At 40.2% G+C, this 27,834-nt stretch overlaps 1 protein-coding gene across 2 annotated transcripts; it reads right to left on the bottom strand.

Annotated features, from left to right (window-relative positions):
* Window positions 1–241: 241 nt before the first annotated feature.
* Window positions 242–26,791, bottom strand: itga4 (integrin alpha 4). Of its 2 annotated transcripts, none has more exons than XM_047600863.1 (29): window positions 26,400–26,791; window positions 25,111–25,310; window positions 24,289–24,407; window positions 24,074–24,174; window positions 22,069–22,201; window positions 21,028–21,095; window positions 20,765–20,897; window positions 16,265–16,350; window positions 16,067–16,129; window positions 15,843–15,983; window positions 15,418–15,526; window positions 13,075–13,169; window positions 12,800–12,890; window positions 12,669–12,714; window positions 12,414–12,568; window positions 11,208–11,362; window positions 10,947–11,099; window positions 10,332–10,408; window positions 9,041–9,182; window positions 8,268–8,369; window positions 6,378–6,454; window positions 6,215–6,304; window positions 6,014–6,101; window positions 4,263–4,370; window positions 3,953–4,078; window positions 3,701–3,826; window positions 2,703–2,801; window positions 2,480–2,599; window positions 242–1,898 (listed from the first exon to the last, which is right to left on the bottom strand). In XM_047600863.1, the coding sequence occupies exons 2-29, from the start codon at window positions 25,302–25,304 to the stop codon at window positions 1,785–1,787; spliced, it is 3,111 nt and encodes a 1,036-aa protein (XP_047456819.1). In that variant the 5' UTR covers window positions 25,305–25,310; window positions 26,400–26,791; the 3' UTR covers window positions 242–1,784. The 2 variants fall into 2 exon arrangements, with proteins under 2 accessions (XP_047456819.1, XP_047456817.1); XM_047600861.1 differs by having other exon boundaries at window positions 26,383–26,790.
* Window positions 26,792–27,834: the final 1,043 nt, after the last annotated feature.

Raw genomic sequence — 27,834 nt, 5'->3', positions numbered from 1 at the left:
TTAAGATAATCCTTTAATTTAAGTTTTCTATTCCAACGCTAAAGCTGCAATATATGTTAATATTTTAAATCACTGCAACGTTAATTCTCGAACTAACACTGTGCTTTATTTAGTTGTAAAACTGACTGATGAAGTTTTATATTCAAATTAATGTTTACATTTTGCTTTAAAGGACCATCCTTTTGTTTTATAACTGACTTTTTCTTTTAAATGTTTTTATTCAGACAACGAGAGAAAGATGTTGTTTAAATAGAAAATCTTTTATTTTAATAGAAAAGTGTTGATAAAAGCAGTGAGATTCTCCAGTGCAGAACAAGTTCACAACAACAAAAACAACAGTTTTATTAAAACATCAAAATACTTGTCTGAGTGATGTGCATTCCTACTAAATATAAAACAGAGGGGACGAGCTGTTTTTAAATAAGGCATCAATCTAATCTAATCATAAGTGTCTGCGTTCACAGAAGACAGACATTTAAAACAGTGCTTTTAAGACATTTTTTACCAAACATTTTTAAAAACACTGATTTCAAGTAGTCGTCCGTCTGTCAACCCTGTGGCTCCGTTCACTGCTCGCTCTGCTGCTCTGGAGCGTTATCTGATATATGCTCTATAAATAAAATGTCTTATTCATATAATTACACAACATTCACAGGACAAACGTTTACACATGTTGGCACTACGGTTATCATCATGGTTTCTTTAGACAGAGCCAGAAACAACAGAGCAGCACATTTCTCTGGACATCTTCAAGATATTTGGTTGTGGAAACTGTTTTTCTTCTGATTATAATATTAATGTCGCATGATTTCTGCTGTGCAATGGTGGTTGGATCATAAAAACATTCTACGTAATTTCTTCCTCGTTAGGCAAAAGTCTTTTCAGGTCCAAGTGCATTTTCTCGATTATTATCAGCGCCACCCTGAGCCTGAACATCAAAGCTTCTGTCTCTACTATCAGAGCGTCTATAACTGTCTTCTGGCTCCTTCTTGTCCCTATACTGACATCATCCCACTGGACTTCACAGAGCTAACCGCTAACACATTAGCCAGTCGGGATCATGCCTTGTCTTGGGTCTTGTTTACTCCTTCTTCGTTTTTTCCATCTAACAAGTTCTCTTATCATTTATCAGGACGACGGCGACTCTCTAAGCCTCAGTTTCCTTCCAAGACGGCTCATTATTGTTGAGTTTGACACAAAACTGTGCGGCTCCTCTGGAATAAACTGACTGTAAATGCTGATTAGACCGGGACGTAAACAAATCCCACAGTGGAAGTCGCCTTCCGTCCAGACAACATCTGGAGTTTCCCACGAGCGTCAAATGATGCAACAAAAAGCGAGTCTGCTCGGTGCGTGTGTCGGTCAGCAGGTGAAGAAAATGTAGAAGATAATGTAGACGGACGGAAGGAAGGTTTCCCAAAGTAATGAGCCAATCAGAAACCAGGTTTCAATCCCCGAGATAATCAGAAAGCCGCTTTCTTTGGTTCGTTTCCTCTTAACAGAGTCAAAATGGAGGTCATCAGGAACAGCAGGCGGTGTGACCGAGCTCTTCTGATTGGTCTGGATCCGACCGACTCAGGTTCACTTCCCTTTTCATCAACCCTTCATCCGCCAAGTCTTTTTTTTTTTTTTTTATGTGAAGTCACATCAGGAACGATAGTTTTAAAATTCATCCGCCGCACTCAAACGTCTGATGATGTCCTCCAGACGTCTGCAGCGCTCACGGCCGCGTCTTTTATAAAAATTGCTGCTCCACATATGGGTCCGAGGTCACGGTCCGGGGGTTAGGAAGTGCTCTCTCTTTTGTCGTTCTTGGGAACGTAGTCCCAGCTGTCTCTCTTTAACTCTTCCTCCTCCTCCTCCTCGTTTGTCTGGTAGCCTCTCTTAAAGAAACCAAGCTGAAAAAAAAAGTTAAAGAGACACAAAGTTGAGCCGCTGATAATATACCAGACATTACAATGCACTGAAGTCTACTGTGGTTTATCAGTGAATAGATCCTGGACGTTTAGATCCCAATGTATAGTCACTCGCCAAAATATTAGGTACACTAGTGAATTCTAATCCAACACCCATGCACTAAATCCACCTTTAAGATGTTATTATGTTCAGTTCATGCTGAAACATTCAACTCTATGATCGTTTTGGAGGATGTGGTTGTGGTGTTGTTTCATTAAACAAAGTGTTTCTCTATTATTTAGCCTAAATTAGTTGTTAAAATATTAGAAACGTGTCCATACAAACCACAACCTCCTAAATCAAAACACAGTTGAATCAACAGCTCCCTCAGTAAACAAAAAAGCATTTAAAAAAATGCTAAATACCATCAGCTTCATAAACTGTTATAGTAGAAGTTAATTATTCATGTACCTAATAAACTGACAAACAACACAGATTTTTTCCATAGAAATCGTTTTACATGAGATTCGCACCTATTTTTTTTTTTTTACGTTAGTGACATAAATTAAAAACAAACATTTACCTTGTACAGACACCAAATTAGAACTCCCAGGATTATCAGCCCCAAAACTAAACTGATGACAATGATGAAGATCTTCACTGCAGCCGAGGGTTTCTGGGTAAAAATGGCTTCCACCACAACCTGGAAATGTTCCACAAAAAAAAAACGTTAACATCTACAGCTCCTCCGAGCAGGATAAAACCAGAACAAGATCTTCGTCCTGATTGGCTGCGGGGTGTCTTACATTTGCTACGGGTTGATCCTGGATGAGGATGGTGTGATGGTCTTGTTTGGGGGAGGACATCACTGCTGTGCTCTCCAGCGTCATCATATGGTGACGACCCTGGGACAGAGACACGTAGACAGGGCATTAGAGAGAAGGACGGGCAGGGGTGGGTATAGGCACGGATTGTTTCACGATACGATACGCATCGCGATACTTGAGTCTCGATACGATACGATATTGCGATATATTCCAATATTCTACATAGTTCACTGAGAAATTAAATGCAGCTTTAGTATGTAGATCTGATGACAGTGGTAACTCAGTAGACAAATTGAGTCAACAATAATAATCCAAATGATCCATTTCCATTTATTGCACTTGCACAGAAAATGTGGTGATGGAAGTGGAAGTTGTTCACAATCGGCCCAAAACATGACTTTTTCATTTAAAGTCGATATTAACACGTTCGAAATCCCTATTGTATCAGAAGAAAAAATATTGCGACATATTTCCATATTGATATGTTATGGTTATGGTACAGATAAGTACAGATACTTGGTGACGCTAACGGTAGTAACCAGACTGGTGTTTAATTTTGGTGCCACTGAATTTTGAATTAAAACCCCCTTAGCTCTATTGCTGTCACGTTTTTATCTGCATGGATGGAAGTGAACATTCAAAATGCCTGAGGTGAAAGTTTGTCTGTACTGTACAAGTGAAAGGAGATGTTGTGCAAGGGAGGTGACACCTTGAATTTGATTAAACAATCCGACATTTATTATGGCACCGGTATCAGATAAAACGTCAACGACTCCCATTCCTATTAGAGACACATTAATTTCTCTAAACAGTTAAGTTTCAGGGGAAAGGACTGAACTAATTCTCTGTGGCTCCTTTAAATTATTCTAATGCCAATTTAAAAAGTCGATCTCTGACAGTAAACTCTTCTCGGGTCAGTCAATTAAAACAGTCATTTAAAGTGTTTGTATGAGTGAATGAATGTGTGTGTCTATTACCGGAGCTTGCATCAGCACCGTAGGGTTCAGACTGATCTCCAGCTGGATGGTGACATCTTTCCCCACCTCCAGGTTACCAAGACGACACACCAGCCGCTCACACAGCTCATCGCGGCGGCCGCAAAACTGCACACACACACACACACACACACAAATTCACGTCTCGGTGTTTGTACTGATGATTCAAAAGGGAAGAAAACTTGAGACGTACATTGTTTATTTCTGTAAAAAAAAAAACAATTAAGAAAGTACCATTCTGCGCTTGGAGGCGGACGAGAAGAAGAAGATGAGCTCTTGGATGTAGGAAGCATGAGGGACGTCGCAGTCATCGATGACTGGAATAGTCGTGGGACTGATGGAACAGACGCCGTGAGTCGTCTGCAGACAGACAGCATTAATATGTTAATATGATACGGTAGATTTTATCACCAGCAACAGAGCTGCTTCTAGCACCGACTACTTCCTCTCGGCTTTTGCTAACTGGTTTTTCTCACCGATAAGAAACCACACGAAGAGTGAAAAAAAGGTTTACACGTCACTGCTGTCAAAGCTGTTGACGTACCTGCCAGTCGAGCAGCCGCAGCAGTCGGTGCTGGTGAGGCGTGAGCGTCTTCGGCAGCATAATGTCAACCACGGTGTCTACGGACCGGCTGGGGCCAGAGTTCAACACCTGAGGGAAGAGATCAGGTTAGAACAAAGGACGAGGCTGAAGTAAAGTTAAAAACATGGTCGCCCTCAGATAAGGAGTTAGAAGGAATGCTGTCACAGATCGTCACATCGGATCAATATTTGCATTTTTAACTGGTATCGGCTGATACGCAGGTGCATTCGCCAATATATATATATATGTGTGTATATTATAGATTTTATTTTCCTGGCAAGATTTACAGACAGGCCCATCCACAGGCAGCCCTGTGCTGCTGGAAGCACTGCAGACCTGTGCAGCCCATACATTGCCCCTCTCCGACCAGCAGAGTGCGTAGCATTTGTTATCATTGTGTTATTTTCTCATTTCTCGAAGGCATTGGCTAATGCTGATGTAAAAAACAAAAAAAAACAGTATCTGGCCTAAAAAGTCCATATCGGTCGACCTCTAGACACCTGAAATAATGTTTAACTAAATATGACGTTATGTCTGCTTGTTGAGATTGATTTTTTTGTCTCAGAAGACACTTGAGAAGCTGAAGTACATTTATTTCCTTCATGTAACGCTGGTGGAAGTTCACCTGCTGACCATGTTGGTCACTGTATTTGACCGTTTGAGCGCCGCATGCTTGACTTGGTTAATGTTTAATTTAGTGTGAGAAATTCAAGGTGAAATTTTGCTCAACACCACTCTAACTCCAGGAAAAGTGTGCAGCTCTTAATTGCTGATAAAACTGTGCCTTGTAGGTTTGTATTGTGTGATTTCAGGGATGTCGGACAACAACATGTACTGTTATATTTGCTGAAAAGTTAAAATGTAACGTGCGTTTGAACTGCTGGTCAGTATTTACCTAAGAATGCCACAATTTAAGCAGAGATGTAAGGAAATGTTCATGTAGTATTTTAATCTGAATCTAAATAATAAACACAGCCGAGCTTATTGCTCTATGTAGTTACAGATAAACCTCAGAGCTTTTAAGGCTGTTCACTGTCTCACCATCTGAAGCGAGAAAGAAAGTAGCTAAACGTGCTACTGAGTGTTATCTTTGGCCACTTTCTCATGTCACCCTCTCACCCCTCTAGATTAGTAGGCAGTGAGACTGTAACGTTGTCAGTTTGAGCTGCAGCAGCTGGTGTTTTCACACGGTTCGCTCATAGAAAGTGGATTTATCGTGAACAAATGCCGGTTCCAGTTCATAAGAGAAGCCCATTGCACATAATTCATGCTCCAAAGGCATAAGGGGGCTAGAAATAAGGTGGATTTATTTAATTCAACATATGCAGCGCTCCTTGTTTGTGAAGCAGCTTGTGTGAAAGCAGATGACACTGTCCTTGTGACTAATGAGAAGGTGTAAAATAAACAAAATGAGTGACGGCTCCTTGAGTTGAAGCACAGACATGTTAACGTGTGACATAAGTGCACAAAGTTCACTTTGTAGAACTGCCTAAAAACCAAGATGGCAGCTAATTAATTTAAGGGATAAATCCATCTGTATATGTACAGGTCTCACCTGTACATAAGTTTTTACCTGTAAATATTGTCCATATGCTATAAAAACAACCTGTACAACACCGCTTATATACCACGCTATTTATGCTACATGCACTTCTGGTTAGATGCTAAACTACATTTCTTTGCTCTGGACATTAAAGTTGAATCTAATCTACCTTGTATGTGTAGTTGAATCTCTCAGAGAAGCAGTCAGCTGGAGTCAAGTCTTCATCTCCAATCACAAAAGAGGTGGGAGTCACAAAACTGAAAAAACACGAATGGGCATCAGTGACAACGTGTGATGATTCTAATACGTCTAATGGTGCTGACGTTAATTTGGCGCCTCGTGTCGTCATCTTTAATGCCGACCGACTCACCCGTGGATGTTGACGTTGACTCCGTATTTGAGACGAAGCATGAGGCTGACGGAGTTGTCCTGGAAATACTCCTTGTTCTCGTAGTTGTCGCTGAAAAGGAAACGGGTTTAATGCGTCGTCACATACGTTGCTGTACGGACGGAGCGGAGGTGTCGTCCTTTACCTGCTGGTGTTGAGGCGGATGAGGATGTCTCCAGGTGTGCTGTTCTGGTTCACGTCCAATAAAAAGTTGATGTCCAGCTACGAGAAACAAAGAAGAAAAATTTTAAAAGAAATCAGATTTTTTTTTTTTATAATTAGTTATTTTACTCTGAAGTTACTATGTGTTAAGATGAATTCATGTAACTTTTTTACTTTACTGCTTAGTCTATTTCCTCTAAAAAATTTGGATGTTTCAACACAGTCTTTCACAAGATGTGCTTCAAAATAAGTCATGCAAAACAAGTCAGCGAAGCAGAGAACAGAAAGTACAGATGTACTGGCTCCGACCTTTGATCTTTAGTCTACAGGAAGTTTTGAGTAACACTGAGTTGGCTTTGACAACAACTTGTGGTTTTCTGAAGACGTCTCATAACTATGGTGTCTGATCCTGTGACACTTCACTTCGCTTTGGAAAAAAATGTCTCTGCTGTGAAGCTGAAGGGACGGCCATGAATTCATTTACAGTCCCCGGTTTAGACCTTTTATCAACATGCGTTTTAAATAACCAGATCCCACGTAGCCATTTCTAAGCAGGAATGTTCACACCTCACATTAAAACCCGTCTCAATGTAAAATAAAAATCAGCTTCATACATGAGTACAGACAATATATTCACTTCAAAGATGTCTGTTCTTTGTATTTAACTTAGTTTGTTGCGTGTCCTGACATGTAGATCTGATAGAGCGTGTGAAACATAATGAGCTGTGAAGTCCTTCTCATGCAGGGGTATTTTTAATTTTATTTATTTATTTAAACTCAGATTATAACACCTGCTGTCGTTTGCAGTTGTTTAACTCCATGTGGCGTCTCTGTATAGATCAGCATGAACACGTGGTTGATTTAAAAGGAAATTACACTTTGCCTACTCGTATTTAATGTGTACTTTTAGCTGCCTACTCGTGACGCATGTTAACCTCCTGAGGCCTGAGCTCTTGTTTTGTATGCATTTTTAATTTCTCCAAGGTATTTGGGATTAGTAGGATTTACAACAGCACAGCAGTACAAGAAGTACAACAACTAAGCATCATCTTTGAATAAGAAGTTGTTTTTTTTAAAAAATGTCCTCATATGTGGACACAGGGATTAATTTGCTGTATAATAAATATAACAATGCAATGGTTTTATATGGTGTTTATCCATATTTAGATGCTCAAAGCGCTTACGATTGAATGCATTGTTGATTCGCTCACACAGTCACACTTTGGTGGTGTTAAACTACCTCAGAAGTCACAGCTGCCCTGAGGCAAGCTGACGGAAACGTCACATATAAAACGATTTATTTCAGTTCCTGAACACGACTGAGCGAAAACAAACTGCAAACAATGAAATACCAATGCTTTCAAATGAGTACTTGCTACTTGGTGATGTTTATAGCTCGTTACTATTGATAGAAGTTGTTAAATTTGTGCATCATCTCAAACTAGAAAAGTTAATTAGCATAAATAAACATAAAGTTTCAATGAGGTTTTGTACCTTGTAGTGTATTGACCCTTTGCTACCTATAGATGGCAGACTAAAGCGTCCACTTATGAGGACGCCTAAATGAATGAATAAGCTGCCACAAACATAAAACTCAATGTCCTCACATGAGGACACAGGGTCTCGGGAAGTTAATACCATGTCTAAACAGGGCCAATTATTCAATTATTCTCCCAAAGTAGGATTATAATCTTAATTGCAATTAACCTCTCACAGTTTTAATTTGTTAAATACTTTTATGAATAAAATACCTGGGAAACTAAAGACGAAAGATTAACACATGTGGTATTAACTCAAAGAGCTGCCAGATATGTGGGAGGTGTGCGTTTAGTGAAACCTTCACAATAAGAGCGTGTAATTTGCTGAGGCTCACCTGGGAGTTGGCTGGCAGCTGGAGGCTGGTGACGCTACAGTCCACACCCACGATTGTAGTGTTGGCTTCCAGTGTGACGTCACAACTGACCACGTTGTCTTTCTGCACGGACACACATACACGGGCGTCTTGTTTATGAAACTGTACCTACTGTATGTTACAAAACTTCCCTTTAACAGAGTAGTTCTCATTGTTCAGATTGATTCAGATTGCAATCACATGCATGAATGGGTGATTCTCAGGATGTAACCCAACCTAATTTAATTTCAGCAGAATTTGTCCCCTCCCTTCGTACGGCTGCTGAGTTATATTAGAGCTAATGCAACACACTGCAGAGCCTTTAATGTTTCGCTGAAACATAATATGTTTTCTCACAGTGGTTAGCGCTGAAAGCTTTCCCATGTGTCAACAAAACAAGGCGGCAAATCACAAGTATCTGCAGGTGAAAGGTTTCACACCTACCAGCGCCTTCTGCAATGTAAACAACTATTTTTATCGTGTGCTGTTGTTGTGTTCAAAAATACATGCAGCATGAAATCAGATAAAGGTCGCTCCCAGCACGATGGAAAGAAAGATGATTGCTTTATTAAAACAACGTGAGTTTATTTGGCTGCACTGTAAACAGACACACAAGCTGCTCCTCCCGCTTCTATCCTTCTATCAGACCAACTGACTGCTCAGTGTGTGTCCAGTCAACTGGGACTGAAAGCTGGAGGATTACAGCTTTAAATTCTCCATGAAACTCCCTGATCGATAGGATGACGCGAACTCACGTTCTGCAGCACTTTAACGTAGTGGATGTTGTCCGGGAATCGAAGAGTCAGTCGCGGCAGGAAGGCGTCGTCTCCGGCGTTCACCAGCGTGGTTTTCAGGGTGATGGTTTGTCCAGATCCCAGAGCAAAGTAATCCTGCTCACTGGCGATGAATAAAATAACAGGATGTTACACGGGTTGACAATGAGTCTCTGACCAAACAATGCAAAGAAAGGCCATCTCTGAGAATAGGTGCTACAGAAAAGCATTATTAGCATTAATACTTGTGCACATTATGTATGTACTGTATGTGCTTTAAACAATGCTAGAACTGAGCGGCTCATGTCAACGTTAACAGATGAAGAACAGTAGTTACTTTTATGGAAATTACTGTAATAAAGTAAACAGAGAAGATCTCCAAGTAGAGGAGATGCATTTTGTCAGACTAAGGTGTACCTCCTTTTATAGATCTGATGCAAAAAGTCCCAATAACTTTATATGTCTTAAAGTAAAGTAAAGATTCAGAAAGCTAAGACAAAGGCACCTAAACTTGTTTTCTTGAAGATTCCATCACCTATAAGTCAATTGCAAGGTGTAATCGCAGGGAGTCCGTGAAATTAAAATATCCTGAAGACTGAGCTCTTCAACATTTTTCAGGCCAAGGAACCCAAACTGATGAGAGATTAAGTAGGGACCCCCTATCTACTATAAGGTTTATATATTAAACTAGGTCTAGTGTCATTTATACATATATATATATTACGGGGCGGGGCCTATTGTGTACATGAGGCTTAGATTGACAGGTCTAGTGTGAAACGGTGCTATTGAGACAGCTCCTGTATCACCGAATGAGTGAAGTGCTGACCGATACTTTACTTCTTCTGCCTCCATTTATCCCTTTACTAAAATGTGATGGATATTCATTTTTATGTGTATTTAAAGACATTTAAATTTGTGGGGGGATACACCATCTATTTATAAGTAATTCTGTTATTGTGAAACATCTGCGGGAAAGTGTTGTGGCAAACTCATTGACTTGCATGTTCAGGTTAGCACTGGAAATTAAGCTAAGATAATATTCTATCTACTCTACCTGGGAGGTTGTGGTTGTTTAGGTGATAAACAAAATCGTGTTATTTCATTCTGACGAAGAAAAGTTTAAGAAAATTAAAGAAACTACTAAGAAAAGTATGGTATTTTTAGAAATGTCAATAGCTCATCTTATAGATCTTATAAACAACCAACTAAACTAACAAACATAACAATACTCTGTTGTTTCCTCTTTGTCTCTTTCTTTGTGTGTGTTTCTTACTCTGGCAGAACGAGTTGCGTTTTCAGCTGCATGTTGGTCGAACAGTTCACTAAAGAGCAGGAACGAGCGAACCAGGTCTGACGGAGCGAGAAAGAAGAACAAGTCATCGTTTCCTCATTTATGACATTACAAACAATTCCTGCGACCTCTGACCTCTGACCCCTGACCTGAGCGCTGCAGATGATTAATAATAACGCCCTGATGACAAACCCCAGCTGTGAATTCCTACATGTTAACCATTCCTGCCCTGTTTTTACAAGTCAGCGGGACATGGGGCGGACACTCAGGGGCAGGATGTTAGTTAATGTGCTGCAGATGAGGCGGTGCAGCTGTAAACACATCTGGATTAGCAGGAAGGAATTATCAGCGGGTGTTGTGGAGCCGGCTTCAGATTAGACATGCTCTTCTCTTCTCAGTAAAATTACTACTAATCAGTCCGTCCGTCTATTAGAAAACTGATCTGTACTCAGTCTATTCTTTACATTACTGCACTATTCGTAAAACTACATTCATGTAATGACAAAAAAGGGGTCTTTTTTATACAGTAGCTCCATTATTGTGTTCGTAAAGTGTCACATGAAGTACGTATCTGTGTTCGTGTTTGACGGCTTGTACCTGGTTGGTGATGGTGTTGTGGAGTCCTGCGCCCTGCTGCAGAATCGGTTTTATTGGAGGGAAGCCTTTGGAAGTGCTTCTGTGGGTTTGGGTTTCTCTGAGACTGTAGGAAACCTCGAACTGAACCGCAGTGAAAATGTCCCTCACGTCTTTCTGCAGGAGGAAGAAACAGCCAGAGGAGGAGGAATAAACCTTGTTAGCATCGCTGCAGCTAACTTTTCCAACTGCGTGTTTTTCTTTGCATGTGTGTGAGTGCGTTACCCTTTGATAAGCCACATGGGTTGCACAAGTGAGTTGACCAAGTCGTGCCCTCACGCGCCCCCTTGTGCTATTGGATGACCCGTTACCGTGGAAATAGAAACGATGAGGGAAGGACGGTTTATGGAGGAGGTCTGAGGTCAAATTATATTGAAGATCTGGAGGAAGAGATGAGATAGTGTCAGTATCAGTGTATTTAACCACATCCAGCAGCTATAGAAGAATTGCGGTGATGTCACTTAGGCCGGGGGGGCCACACCCCTCTGAGTGGAAAAAATATGGTGAAATGCATCAGTAAATACAGTGAGACCGGGGAAAATAAGTATTATCAGATCAAATTAAGGACAACTGAACTCGACAGCGATTCATACGAACGACCAAATAATAAATGGTCCAAGAAAAATTGACATGTGGCCAGAAATCAGTTATGCAGATATTTATAAGGACATCCCGCCTTATTTGGAAAAGTGGATTAACCTCAGTTTCAGTTAGTTTTAGGTCACTTCAGTTATAATAAATATAGATAAATAAAAGATGCTAACGCTAGCTAGCTATACAGTACTATAGCATTGGACCGGACGTTAAAACGATGATAAGTGATTGCAAATATTCTGTTTATTGTTTTATTGTCATTTATTGTTATTTATTGTTGGAACTGTAGTTACTATCGGCCTGTTAACTGCACCAAAACAACAACATCCACAAACTTATCGGACAGAATGTAACTAAAGGTTTGACTTCATCAAAAAATACAGCATGAATTAATATTACCTGACACTAAATGTGAACTGCAACACCAGGTTTCTGTGCCTGGATCTTGGCTTTTGGGAAACTGTAAAAATATATCTCCCACTGCTTTTCAAATCTGTTGGTAAAACCCTTACCTAGTTTTTATTATTATTATTTAGTTTTACAGTTTAGACGCTACTAAAGTCTATGATTCAAACTAATGCTGCTAATCTCCATGATCTTCTGTCAATTTTTTGCCACTCAGTGGCCGTAACCATGGAGACTTCAGCTAGCAGTGATGTCATGTGCATGCCCCTTTGTTATCCAATAAGACTGTAGAAACTGTAACTAAGGATAGATTTAGCCCTGTCCGGCTTCAAATGTTGAAATATTCAGTCAAGGTTGACGTGCATTTTTAAGCAAATGAAGCGAGCTTTAAATGAACAGCTCTTTTATCGACGACTGCAGGGTTCACCGTACCTATGGCTCCTCTGAACTGTTTGGATCGGACGCTGAAGCAGATGGTGACGTTGAAGCAGACAGTCGGAGCGTTGTGCTCGCGGCACAGCGCCACCTCCCTGTCAATCTGGTCCGGCAGCGTCAGAGACGCCTTCACCTGGATCACGGGACGGGTCCTGGAGCAGACAAGACACAATCAGAAAAAAATCATTACAGCAACTCCACATGGACTCGGTTGCATTCGGGTTGCAGGATGTCCTACTTTTTTTTATTTACCTCAGCACCACGGCCGAGTCTGACAGGAAAGCACCAACCGCCACATCTGCAGGAACGGAAAGTTTATCTGGGTTTACAACAGATGTCACAGCAACAGAAATGTACGACACGGTGGATGTAAAGTGGTTTACCCTGGTAGCCGTTATCATCGATGTCGATACCGGAACTCAGAGACTGACCGAACATCCTGAGGTCACGACCCAGAGAGGATCCAGTAATTCTCTGAAAACATACAAACATCACATAATAATACTTGAAGATATTTTTAAAACGTGGGACAACACGCCTTCAGCGTTTAGATGTAATCTAATTTCCTTCTCTCTTTTAAGTATGATACTATTTACTATTTCTTGTCCCTGTATTATAATTACGTTATGAAGGTCTATATTAGTATCAGTGTTTGTACCTGTGAAGGAGTTGGTGAGATGCCGTCCTTCCTGCCGTTGTAGATGTAAACCGCCCCTTTGAGGTCGTCCTCCTGTGGTGCACCGACGGCCACATCTTCACACACACACACACACAAACGTTTGTATCATTGCAGAACACCTCATCTATTTCTAATCTGTAACCCATGATCTAAACCTCAACCTTTAACCCACAAGCTGACTTCCTTCCTTTCAGGCAGTCAACAGTCTATGTTGCTTTTCATGTGAAACGTCCACAAAAAATCCAGCAAAAAATATGAATTCACAACATTATTTTTTTTCATTATGCCTCCATAATATTTTTAAGTTGTTGTGATATCTGGATGTAAATGAGTATATTATTATTTTTTGTCAGTTCTTTGACGTCTAGATGAAAATCAGATTAGAAGATGACTCATTTAACACACTGCAAAGTTGCGTTCAGGAGACAGTTACTGCAAAATAAATTCCTCCTACCAGCAGCTCTGAAGCTGGTTAAGACATGACTGATCCAAACAAACTCTGGGGTGGAATAATTAGAAGTGACAGTTTTTCGCTTTAGTTTTTAAGCTTCTTTTAAACACTTCCTCCCTGTAGACTCACATTCGGACTCGAGCGTTAAGTTTGACCTCTGTCTTTTCACATGTTCCGCAAACATTTTGAGGATCTTAATATTATTATTAGATAGTGACACTATAGATGGATAGTATTTTATTAGATAGTGACACTAGTAGAGCAGCTAAATTATGCTATAATGCTGCAAACCTTGTAGTGACAATCCAAGGTTTTACACGTTCTCCATCTTACTTAGAATATTTGTCATCAAACACAAGAATCTGATGGTTTCTTTCCTTTTTATTTTGCTAAAGCTAAAAATTAATGCATTACCAGCATTTTGTGAGGAGAGACATGAGCGTTCGAAGTTCATGTGAATCCATCTTCAAGAAACTTTAACCATAACCTTAAAGGTGAATTAATAAATTTAGACGTTGCACAAAGTTATGGTTCTTCCATTGTGCCAATTAAAACTTATCCAACCACAATCAAACATTTAGAGACTCATTTTGTGGCAGCAGCCTAATAAATGTTCAGTAGGATGAAAGTAATCAAGAAGCAGATACAACATGAGAAAACAGCAGCAGGTTCCTTTAATATTTAACCTCAGTCCTTTGAAGATCTAAAGACCTGAAAGCACGTTTGTTTAAGGAGGAAGCTGCTGGAACTAACAGGACCTGTCAAAGAAAATCATGTTGACTTTAATTTTCTGTAGAATTACCAGGACTTCATACTTTAATTTAATGATTTTTGCCGCTCGGTGTGAGTGCGTAAACAGACGTCTGCCTACAACATGAGTTGTACCCAAACACACACACACCGCTTTTTATCTGGGTTTGGAGATTAGAGGGCACGCTCAGTTACAGAGCACCGACAGTTTATCATTACTGTTTAATGAACATAATAACACACTCCACCCCTCACACACACGTAATTTTTTAACCAAAAGAGGTCCACATAAAGATAGAAAGTCAGGGGCCAACACATACACACAGACATGAGTGTTATTCTGTCTTTAAGAGGACACTTGTAGTCTCTTACTCTAACCTTAATTCTAGCCCTAAATCTTTAAACCGAGTCTGTATATTGAAGTCGTGAGGCACTGTGTCCTCACAACACACACACAGATGGGGAGGGGGTTTGTGTATTTGTGTTAGGGCGTCAGGTCAAAGCCAAGGAGCTGTTTCTTTATCAGGAAGTTACAACTTGCTCATGGAGGTGGTCAGAAACTGCTATGTTACATGGTTTGGCACGAGGGAGGCAGCTATTTATACCACAAAACACAACATTTTCATACTTTTTACATATAAAACTGAGCTGTGATGTTCAATAGTGACATCCAGTGAGGCTGATTGGTGGAATTTATTACTGTGGACTAATCCAGGTCCTCTTTCCACGCTTTATGCTAAGCTATGCTAAGCTAACATCTCCTTCCTGTTGGCTAGGTTCAAATTTAGCTTACAGTCGTTTGTGTGGTCCAGTCCAGACCACTGCTGAAATGAACTGGGGCTCATAAAAGCATTTCTTTTTACTGTAACTATTGAAGGTAAAGGAGGTCATGTTGCAGTACTGTTTGCAGTAGCATTATTTATAGTATTAGAGGAACTAGTGGCGAACGTAGCATTACACATACATTTTTCTGAATATGTATTAGTGCTATAAAAAGTAAAATGGGGTAGTATTAGGTCTATTAGAAGGTGTGGTAGTACTAGCAACAGTAGCGTTAGCATTATACTTTGTTTTGTCAAACTAAAAATGGATGCATCAGGTTGTACAGGTGCATTTATTACCTGGGTACCCGTCATCATCCAGGTCTCCCAGGTCAGCGATGGTTTCTCCGAAGCGGGCGGCATAGGCGTCACTACCAGTCAGCTGAAACTCCATCTCCTGTAGATCTGCCTGGAAAAAGACAGAAGAAGCTTTGTCTCCTAGGGTCTGTTTCACAGGACACACATGTCGACGTCTCAGATACATGATGAAGTTATAATGAAGGATGCATTCCACTCAGCTACTATACTGTTACTTAACAATGTCTAAACCATTTCTTACTATAAGACAAAATGGAAGATGTTAAGAAGTCAATGAAATCTAAGAAAGAAAAAACTTCCATCTTTGAGTATGGTCTGCTACAAGCACAAAAGTCAAATTCTACCCAAATACAGATCAAATTAAAGGGTAGCACTAAAATAAACCATGTTGGGCGTTGTGTGCTTACCTGCCCCTGGTTGATGTACACATGGACTCTTCCTTCCTCTCTGGTGACGCCTGTCGCCATGGGAGCGCCGACCAACAGGTCTGACAAACCGTCAGCGTTCAGGTCCACCACACAAAGGCTGGAGCCGAAGTACGATCCGAGCTAAAAAAACAAAGACACACATGCTAAATGCTAAGTGTTCCATTGTCTTTAATGGAGTAAGCTCATGCTAAACGGCCTCTTACCTCTTTTCCAGCCACCTGGGAGATGACCCGCAGCATGTTGCCGTCAATGGAGAAGATGAAGACCTGCACAGAGTGACACGCATATTCACTTTACTACATCCTGTATGTCAACAAATTTAATAACAACTCTTCACAACCACTAACGTCTTCAAAACAGCAAACAAATGTTTCTTTTCAGTGCATGTTTTCAGGTCCTACCTTTCCCTTCTGGTTGTATTGTGGAGCTCCACCTACAACCTCGACAGAATCAGGACTCAGGAAATGACCGGCTCCGACTGCATAACCTGCAGGAAAACAATAACTCTGTGTCAGACGTATCCAGCGACACAAAGCATCCAAGTAGACATTTACTATACAGCCATTTTATACACATTACCCAACGTGTTAGGTCTTTTAATGTGAATGTAAAGTTGATTTTTTCAGTCCATTACTTTAACTGGAAGGAGTTTAGTGGCATCTAGTAGCGAGGTTGGATTCATGACAAAGGGACGACTGACTAAAAAATAAACGTATCAAATACAACGTTTGCGCGTTCTTTTGCTGCATGCCTGTGCATCCTGTGCTACAGTATAGCTTGGATCTGCTGATGACAGCATTTTAGAAGCTCAACCACATCCTTACCCACCAGTATACACCTCTAGGCTCTGAGAACGGCTTCCTCTTTGTGGGGAAACTGGTATCATCGCGCCGCACTCTCTGCGGGGAACATGAAGAACTCCATATTTCCTTTGCTGAATTTCAAGGCCAGAGTCTGGATGCCAAACATGAATGCTATATTTATTCTGTAAATTTGCATAAAAATCTATTTCAAATGAACTGGTTAACTGGACTTTTAGTTGTTTTGGACATGTTGTAATTTAATAGTGTTTTTTTTATTGGTATTTTAAGTTTGACATGTCATAATTGTGCGTCTAGTTCAGATGCACAGGCCTTTTGTTTACATTTAGACTGACAACCCTGCACCTGCAACAATGAAATGGTATAAACTATTAATCCTTATGTAAAAGCAGCGAGGTGATTCTGTTAAGTCTCTATGGCCAAGAGGCCAAGGAGGAGGCTGACAATCAACTCCTAATAATTGTTCTTTGTTGCACCTAATGTATTGTTTTACCAGATTACACAAACGTTATATAACATTTTTATTAGTGAGATTAAACCTTGCGACTGAAAGCATTTATATGAGCACTGATGTGTCTGCGTAGTTCTGAAATTAACTGGTATCACGGTTACAGAAAATATAGAAGATGTTTGAGTAGCTGGTGGATCGGAGGCAGAAGGAGGAAGGAGGGCCTTGTAGTAAATGTAAAAATGTTTTGTGGTTGATTTTGTTACGTTTGGACAGACCCGGGCTTTGTAAGACTCACTAAGGCTCTTCTCACTAAAATACACTAACCTCTTGCTCTTGCTGTATGTTCATATCTCAATGAACTAAATGGATTAACGTGCATCTTCATCTTCCTGACTTCATCATTACAGCTGCACATTGTAGAAACTGGAACCATGATTTGAGAATAAAAATTCAGTCTCTTGGTTGATATATTTTTACCAAACAGGGTTACAGCTTGGTTTTTGGTTTTTGGTTTTTGGTTTTGGCTACTGGTCGGTTTCAATGTGGAGAACATGTAGTAAATTTCTGAGAAATGTAGGTCTGTGTAAGAGCTAAGAGCATATTTATTTGCATATGTGACTTTGTGGCTGTGAGAATGTGAAGAACAACCACAGCTTTAAAACGTGTTCCAACTGAAGCTGCTACTTCTTCATTTGTTTAGATCAGTGGCTTAAACTGCTGCATAAACAGGTTCACATGCTGTATATTAGAGATCGACTGATATACTGGGCCGATGTTTGCGCTTTTTACTGGTATCAGCAATCGCGATACACACACATATATATTTTTTTTCCCCAGCTAGATTTACAGACGGGCGCATCCACAGGCAGCTCTGTGACGCTGTGGACCCGTGCAGCCCATACATTGCCCCTTCACCACTAGCAGAGATGTAGGTTTGAAAATGCTCGTACTGATACGTATGTCGAGCACCCCTAAAAATAAGAGTTGTAATAACAAAAAGAAACTGTAGAATCTCCCCTGCTTGTGCTCTACCTCTTTTTACCTGTTTTTTTTTCTTTCTATTTTGTATACATAACAGCGTTAAATATTCTTTTGAGTTCAATAAATGTTTATGTTTTTGGTTAAATTGAGACTTGAGACTTTGTTATCATTGCATAATTTTTTATCATGTAAATGGAGAGAGAAAACGCAGTATCAGCTCCAAATACTGGCTCAGAAAAATCAGCAGCATGTATCAGGCAACGCTGACGTAAAACAAAACCAGAATCGACAAAAGAAACTCTTTGAGTAGAAGACGTTCTTTCCACTTCAATCAAAACAGACAGTAAACAAGGGGCAATGATTCAGTCCTTTTTTCATAATCATAATTATGTTGGTATAACATGTGTGTGAGCATCTGTTTGTAATGTTGACATCTCAGTGAAGAAAACAAAGTAAAGAACATCACACTTTTCTGCCTCGATGTTTCCTGTTAGGTTTCCTGTTAATGCTAAACTACACCTGCGTACATTATTTTGTTTTTGTCGTTTGGCAGTGGTTTCTGCAGAGTTCTTAAATTAAATTACATAGAAAAAAAAGTATTTTAGTACCGTACTGTACCCTTTTTCATTTATTCACTGGAAAACTATATCTGTTCATAATGACATGATGATGAGCTCTGTAGCCACTAATAGTGACATTGTTTGTCATGTGTAAAGTCTTAAGTGTGTCTTTATATGGTGCAGTGAGGGGAAAAACATTTCCCACAAACAGGAACCACAAACAAATAAAAACACTTCGAACAAACATAATGACCTACTGTTGGCAAGTGAACGGGTTTATGATTTTTGGAAATAAATTTGGGATATCCTTAATACCTTGTTACATAATGTAATACAGGAGGGAGTGTAAGGAGTCAGGAAGGATAAGTTGTTTCTGATACAGTCTCTTGGTTGCAAGAACAAAAGCTGATATGCAGCTGTATACCTAAAATTATTCTGAAACTGAGATAAGTGTCAAATCTCATTTCAAAGTATTGCTTCTCTACACCCACACTCCTTGTTGTCATGCAAACCTATAAGTAACCACAACCACAACAGTGCAAGTTTAGGTCAGCAGGTTTTTCACAGGACACCATTGCATACTTGAAGACATTAACCATGATGTCATCATTTAGGTACTTTTTAAAAGAGAACAGTTCTCTGAGAGTGACTTCACCTCTCCAGAAGGGACTGTAACAGCGCAACGTGCAGCTTATGCACCATCGTAATTTCAAGCAAGGACGGCAACATCACCAACGTGCGGAATCATTTGTCGATGATGCACAGCGTTAAATTAGAGTGCCATGTGTTTGACAATCTCCGGTCAACAAGTGCAGATATCACTAAGTCTCAGCAGAGCAGTGATAGTGAGGATCCAGTGACCAATTTGTTTTGATGCCCATCGTTAATGACAAATGAAATCCTTTTTGTTTCTTTTAAAGCCATTACACACAAGAGTACAAAGACTATAGTGTCACTGCAACAAAAAAGTTGCACTTCAATACCCTGCAAAGACTACGGCCAATGACCATATGGCACGAAAGGCCTGATTCTTTCTGTTTTTTTATTAGCTGGGAGTCTAGGAAGAGCTACAACCCATTGTACAGAGCTAATACCTCCTGAATGCTGATCTGTTAATCTAAAGTTGATACACTCTGTGTTGTCTAAGTTTAGGTTTATTTCATTTATATATCACCCAGGGTTTGACATTAACACCTGCCAACCAGCCAAATGCAGGTGAATTTCAGCAGCTGCGGGCAACACAGGCTCAAATTTATATGCAATTTTTAATTGTAGTTTTCTCAAACGAAATGCAAAGTGAGACTACGACACTACAACCCTCACGAGCCCTGCGTGTACACAGTGTTTGCTCATTGGTCCACTCGTGACCGAGGTTCTCTTCACAACTGCGAGCACGGTTGTGAAGCGGTGAAGTGATAAAGTGGAGAGCGTAGGCATACCGAAGGTGTCAGAAAACCCGGGAGAGGGGGACAAATGAAAGAAAAGCTGAAAATGGAACACAGGATGGGGAGACAAAGACCAAAGGCGCCATAAAAGACAAAGGCACCAACAACACGACTGCGGCTGGTGAAAACGCTGAGTGGCTGGTAACTTTGGAAAACAACTAGTCACAGTGGCTGGTGAACAAAAAGGTTAATGTCAAGCCCTGATAGAACCTTTAAAGCAAAGAGCTTCACATTCAACATGTTGTATAAAACATGTAAAATACAGATCAACGTCAATATATCAACAAATGAAAAGCTATTACCACCCAGGGTGACCAGAAAAATAAAAACAGATCGAATAATATTGAAAACAGATGAATCTTAAGGTGCTTCTTAAAAGCCTCAACAGAGTCAGAGCTCCTAAAAGCTTCTGGCATTTACGTATTTGAACGTTTGGATGAGATGAAGATGAAGACTACAACTTTGAACTCTGTGGGTTATATAGGCCAAACTAAAAACACCTCATATACCGACAGCTGCAAAATCAGGCTCATATGCGATAGTGTAAACAGAAACCGTCTCCAGCTGTGAGGATGTTGTGGAAACATACCGCTGCCCGCTTTGCATTACAAGTACTGGCGCTGGTGGGAGGTGTGTTAGTTACCCAAGTAGCTTCCAAAGCTGACGGCTCCGTTCTCATCATCCAGGTAGACGGACATTCCACCACCGGACGTGTTGAAGACCAGAACAGACCCTGTCCAATAAGACGTCCCTGGTGCTCCCATGATGATCAGATCCTGGGAGAGAGACATATTTATTAAACTGAAGTTGTTATCGTATCCATCTTAAATGGTGAAATGAATTTCTAAGGGAAAGGTGAAGACAAACACGATTTTAGCGAAGCTTCGTTGCCTCTGTGTTACTGACCTTTGTCAGGACGTTGGAAATACCCGCCTGACATGATCCATAATGTTCTCCAAACTTTCTCTGGTGGTCTGCAAGACACAGACGTGCATGTTGATAGGTGAAGGTGAACAAAACCCAAATGTTTTCTTATTCGAGCCAAGCAGCTGTTAGTTTCCCAGGAAGACACACACACACAAACATTCGTGCCGCTGTCTTAACGAGGACGTGCACTGACATCACATTACATCACCGAGCCAATTTAAGCCTCAACTAACCAAACAGAATAAAGTAGCACCCTTAAAAAAAAGTTCTGTAAACTGTTAGGTCATAAAAGACATAGCCAGTTTAAATTGGCTACGTCCGTATTTTAATAATAAAATTTTGTCAAATAATTTACAAGAGTGTTTGTAGTTTGTTTGAGCTCAGCTGCTTTGGTGTCCACGGCTCCACTTCACTGTTCTGGTTCAGTTTTACTACTCTTGCATCCTTATCGCCTCACGGAGCAGCTCTAAATCTAGCGACCAGGCCGACATCAAACAGCAGACAGGCACAGTTAACATCTCGCTGCTGAACATAGTGGAGCATTTAGGAGGTCAGATATGTTTCTACGGAAGTGATAAAGATAAAAAAAAAAAAAAACAACTAAAGGAGAGTTAATGTCAGTCTTTTATTCAGAAGGTGGGAAAGAAACACAAATCCGAATACGTGAGAAGCTGCTCGTACGCAAACAAAGTGTACTGAAAACTTTCATATTAACTGAGAGCTTTGTTCATCGTCCACTACAAAGGAACTAACAAACGAGCGCAGGCTGAGTCAGCTTGTACATTATCTGAGGTCACGTCCTTCATCCATCCTCCTACCCCTCCTTAGCCGAAGGCCGACGCACAAACACATTACTCAGCAGAAGGTATGACAGGAACATGTCTTTTATTTCCCCCAAATCTGAACGGGACTTAGTTTTGTGCTACGTGACATATCTACACATCTTCCAAATCACTTGTTTTTCTTTCATGGTGAAGTATAAAATATCAATAATTACATAAAGTGTGCATGTGTGTGTACCTTTGTAACAGGGGATGAGGGGTTGGGGGGATCTCAGGTCGTCGCTGTAGCGATAACAGACCCCATTAGGCAGCTTGTTGTTCATATTGTCCTTCTTTGAGTAGAAGACGTTCTTCCAGCGGTGAGCACACGCCTGAACACACACACACACACACACACACAGAGAAAGAAAACACACAAACAACATGTGACAAGGACTCATTAGAACAAAGTCACACATTAGCAGCAGCAGTGTGTTGGTATTCCCATGACCCATGTCACTGTGACAGGGACAATGAGGATGTCAAATGTCATTTGACCTGTTGTGTATTTACTTGTTTCACTCAGTGTGTAATAAGGACAGTTGTGTCTGTAAGGTTTTCCAAATGAAATATAAGTGTTCCATGACAAATTCATTCAGGCACGGTAGCTCTCTAACTGATCTTGTCTTCAGCGCTGGAGACTAATGCAAGTTGTTTTCAGGTTTGACTGATCTGTTCCCACCTCGAGGCTTAAGACTGGGATTTAAACTCTAATCAGAAAGAGTTCGTATTACGGGAAGATACGGGAACGTAGAGTGAAAATAGACCTGACACAGACATGTTGTTTAAAAATCACAGGAAGATTTTTTTATAGTGTTGCACTTGGTTGCTCTCATGCCAGAAACTGCAGTTCCTCCAGAGGCCACTTGAGGATGGCTCAACACGTGAGTCAATCTGCACCTTAATGTGTAAAATGTCCAACTTTATAGCAGAAATAAACATGTTTACAGACTGGTAGAAAAATTAATTCTTGAATTAGCAGGGTGTGTGGCGGAGTCAGGTATTGCGGCTGCATGAGCCACCACACCGAGCATCAAAACATCAGCGTAGATTTGTCCACGTTTATTATACATTTAGTGGTTAGGATAAAGAGTTTTTGAGGTCACCACCCACACAAAAAAACACTGAAATAATACCTAAAGAAAATGTGGAATATTAAATTTATAAAACTAAAGAAGGAAGCTAACTCGCCGTGTTTGCAGATCCCATGAAATTAGATCGGCTGAACTGAATTAATATTTTAGGCAGAACCTTTTCATGTTATGCACAGAGTACAGTAACCTGTACAGTAGAGTTAGTAATGGCTTTCTGCTGCACAGACGCTCTTTGTTTGTCTTGTAAACATGGACTGAAAAATAAACAAACTGAATTACCAAGTGTATCTCCTTGTGGTGATATATATAAACATATATAGTAGAGAAAGGCCGATTTTTGAGCTTTTTTACTGGTATCAGCATTGGCCGATATGTGGCAACGTTCGCCGAAACATATTCTTGTGCTCCACCTCTTTTTACTTGTATTTTTTTTGTATGCCTAATAGTCCTAAAATATGCCCTGAGTTCAATAAATGTTTTTGGTTAAATTGACATTTGTTATCATTGTGTCATTTTTATCATGTAAATGGAGGGAGAAAAACAAGTATCGGCTCCAAGTGTCAGCTCAGAAAATCAGTATCAGTTAATATCTAACAGTATATATATATTATATCAATGCACATGTAGGACCATATATCTAAAATTTCCAATACTCCCTTTAAAAATACAAATAATGATGACTCCTTCTGACCTACAACACTGGCTCATATAAGCTCTTCTATTGAGACATATATGAGACAAGAGAAGAGTCTAGTTTTCAAGTGTAGATGGTCTGAGGAATAGTTCATCCAAAATGCATACTTACGGATTGCCTAACTCCGGAGACTGTAGTATGGTTTGGATTGCAAAATCTGCCCCTCTTGTCTGGCTAATGTTAGTGTCATAACAGTCCCTACTCCCTGAAGTCAAGCAGCAGAGGTTAAGTGACAAAGTTCAAATACTGCTGGCCCCATTTTTGGGTGAGCTAAATATATAAGAGTAGTCTTACATGCCACTATTTATAAACAAACCATTTGGTGGACTGAAAAAAAACCAAGGGGCATAAATTAAGAGTGCAACCACTTCTACGTGTCTACATGCACCATTACTACTATAGAATTTGTGTTTTACCAGGACGTGTCCCCCGTTTTCTCCAGGTTGTCTGGACAGACTGACTCCCAGCCACTGGTGATCACTCTCTGCTTCACACGTCTTCCCGCAGCTTTGCACTTCTGCACACACACGCGACATGACAGTGGTCTGAGTTGCACGTATGGTGTGAAGGACATGTTGCTGCCGCCATTGCTGGCAGATAAGACTTGATGCACAGACACAGGAACACGCACCTGCATGCATGTTGTGGCATCTCTGGGGATCCGGGGTGATGCCGCAGCGGAAAACGGCTCCTGGAGATTGAACGTGCGGACTGGTGGACGAGTTCGCCACTGGAGCTCCAACCACCAACCTGACAAAGGCAGAGGAAGAGGCCGTTGAGACAGGATCTGTCTTTCAGTCTAGTGTCTCAATAGCAACTGTGTGTGAAGTCTCAAAGAGCTTCTCTCAGTGACAAGAACTGGGTAATTAGCATGCGTGCACACACACACACACACCACACACACACACAGTTGTACTGTGAATCATAATGAATCTAAATTTAGTGATCTCTGCAGCTCTGAAAAAGTTGCTAGTTATTTTCAACACTGAAAGATCATAGTGCATCGAGATTAATACATCTATTATGTTGGGAAAGTATTTGAGTTCTCCCTGTTGCACAAGTCAATCAAATAAGCATCAATAGAGAGTTAAACCACAGACAAACAGATCAGTATTGGATATAGTAAATATTAATAGATGGAGATTTGATGACTAGGTGTTTAGTACAGGACTGGATGGACTGCAGCAACGATCAATAACAGAGCACGAGATTATTAGCAGGAAATTAAAAAAGAATAAACAAAGAATAACAGATGCTTAGAAAAGGACCAGATCAACAATAGAGAGAATGAATAGCAGATGATTGACAAATAATCAATAAAGTATTAGTAGAAAATGCCACAGGCCATGAATAGTCAGTTGAAACTCAGAGGAAGTTCTAAGATGATCTATAGTAAAGTAACAGCACAGTGTCAATACTGGGTCAATAACATGAATGGGGTTTAGATCCAGACCAGCTGTGAGTGCCGTGTCGATGCAGCAGGACCGAGTAGCCAAACATGGAGGAGGAGGGACCCGTGAACTCCAGACTGTGGTCCTGATCCAGACTGTAACCTGCAGCAGGACGGACCTGAACCTGAACCAGAACCAGGACCTGAGTCAGGACCAGGCCCAGACGTGAACATACGCCAACCACTGAGCGGCTCATGATGGGCTAAAGAAAAAAAGACAAAGATCGATACAGTTTAGAACAGATTAGAACTAATAACAGTAAGTTGCTTATGCCTTCGCCTTGACACATGTTACATGTTCAAACACAGTAGAGAAACTAATGCTCACTAACTTAACGTTACAGAGAGACAACATTTTAATGTTAAAAAACAAACAATTTGCTATTTTGCTAGCTTTTACATGACCTTAAGCTAGCTTAGCTTAACGTTTGTTGGGAAAACAACAGTTAGCTTAAGCTAACTAGGCTAAAAGTCTGCTGTAAAAAACATAAAATGACAATGATATTCAAGTGTGATATCAATCTCTCTCATCTAAAAGTCAAAAAAGACAATGAATGACCACATGTAAGACTATAAATTATTAAAACAGCTCTTCTGCTTAGGCGTTTATTTTTGTTTGTTTGTTTGTTTGTTTATGCTCTGTGAAAAAGTGGAAAAAATCAGAGTTTGTGAATATTTATCGGGCACGACATTATGATCGCTTAAAAGCATCAACAGTTAAACTAGCTTTATAACTTCTTTGGAAGCTTCACTGACACGATGAGGTATCAGCCAATCACAAGCGTTTGTTTCACTCATGACGTAAGCAATTAACAAAATGACGTCACTAATGAGAAACGTGACTGGCCATGCTGACCACTGATATGAATAAGTATTATTTGTGCCTATGACGCTGACCATGTTGTGACTTTTGTTTTGCTCCGTTGACTTATTTTATTTTATTGTACTTTACTTTGACACTTTTTTTTGTCAATAAAGTTGAAAGAAATACGTCCTGTCACTTTGCTTGTGAACAGCTTGTCGCTTAATTAGTGATTAGGTGGTTTCTTCTGCAGTCTTTGAGAAGCTATAACCTTCACCACTATAGTTTTCACATATTTTAAGGATTATTTCGGATTTTCTGTCCTGTTTGAAAGTGTCTAACAGCACATAACTTTTTTTTTAGTCTGACAAACGGTCAAAATAACAATTTAAAGTGACAAAGCAGTCGCTAAAAAATAAACGCTGTTTAATGACTTCATCAGTGATTAATTTTCTGTTAATTTATTAACCGACCAGGGTTCGGATGTTACCGCTCAGACAGAAGGGCTGGGAGCCTTTCCCGGGTCAGACCTCAGGTCCACACGATGCCGGTGCCAGATGGATGGATAAAAATCAGAAAGAGCCGGTTCTATGTTGAAGTAGCGCCAGTTATATCCTCCTCAGTGACAAGCCTTCAAAAACCTCCTGTTGCGCCTCTCGCGCATAAACCCACGGCAGCCCACGAGGAGGTTTACAACGAAAAAGTGCCTTTGAGAAGACACTAAAAAAAAAAAAAAAAAAAGAAAAAGGAAAAGAGAAAAATTTAAATGAGTTAAACTGAACTTCAGTTTAGTTTCGGATGAACTCAATGAAACTGAGAACACAGCAGCACGAGAGGAGCGCGTCTAGACCCTCCCTCATTTGTGCGCGTGTAACGGTGTTTCCTCCACCCGTCCCCGCCCAAACTGAGCGCGCGAGGTGTGCACGCGGCTCCGTGGTGTGTGTGTGTGCGTGTGTGTGTTTCCTCCCCAGTTATCACCAAAGTGTGAATGGAGTCACTGTGGCTGTAATCTGATTTTACTGTCTGAAACACACAAGTAATGACCGCTGCCCTCACAAACTACACTCATAAAAGTACACACACAAGACGAATGAAAGCAGCGAAACTTAAATATTAATCAGCATTTTACTTGTGCAATGTTAAGTGAAAGGCAAATAATCATGTCCATTCAAATGAATTAGGTCATTTGTTATGGCAGAAACACTAAAAGGACACCTTGATTTATTTTAACTCACTTACCAGTTTATTAGGTTAGATTCAGCTTTAGTGTCATTACACAGCAACGAGACGCAGTGTTATAGGCACAGTGGTGACAACAAACACGTTTCAATACAACACTCCTGCGCTAAACCTTAGATTTATATATGGCGTTCAGCTTTTGTTTAAAATAGCAGAGAACTGTTGATTCAACTGTTGAGTTTTCATTTTGGACACTAGTGTCGTGTTTTACTGACACATGTGCTGACATATTTTAGTCAGTTTTTTTTACGATGCATCAGCATAAACTGAACAATACAACATGAGGGATTTAGTGCAGATACAAAAAAAAAAAAAAAAAAAATACTCAGTTTCAGTTCATAACTTAATAGACTTTACTTATGTTAAGTTGTTAAGTTCCACTGTCCAGATGTGAGACTGGGTTGTACTTTCCATTCTGTTATTCTGATACCAAATATTACAACATCTCAAATCCCTTGAGGTTATGATTTCGCACTATATGACTAAGTCTCAATAAAGTTCAGGTAATGCAGAATTCAGTGATGCAAAATAAAATCATTTTATTGTCTCCTGCCAGAAAATATGCCAAATAAAAATGAACTATAGAGAAACAACGCTAATATAAATAGTTGTAATATAGAATAACTGATTCAACATAAAAAGAGTAACCCAACTTTTATAGTCAGTATCTAAATCGTAATTTCATC

This window comes from Mugil cephalus, chromosome 12, assembly GCF_022458985.1.
Source record: "Mugil cephalus isolate CIBA_MC_2020 chromosome 12, CIBA_Mcephalus_1.1, whole genome shotgun sequence".
Lineage (NCBI taxonomy): Eukaryota > Metazoa > Chordata > Actinopteri > Mugiliformes > Mugilidae > Mugil > Mugil cephalus.
This window is presented reverse-complemented; position numbering and strand designations above follow the sequence as displayed.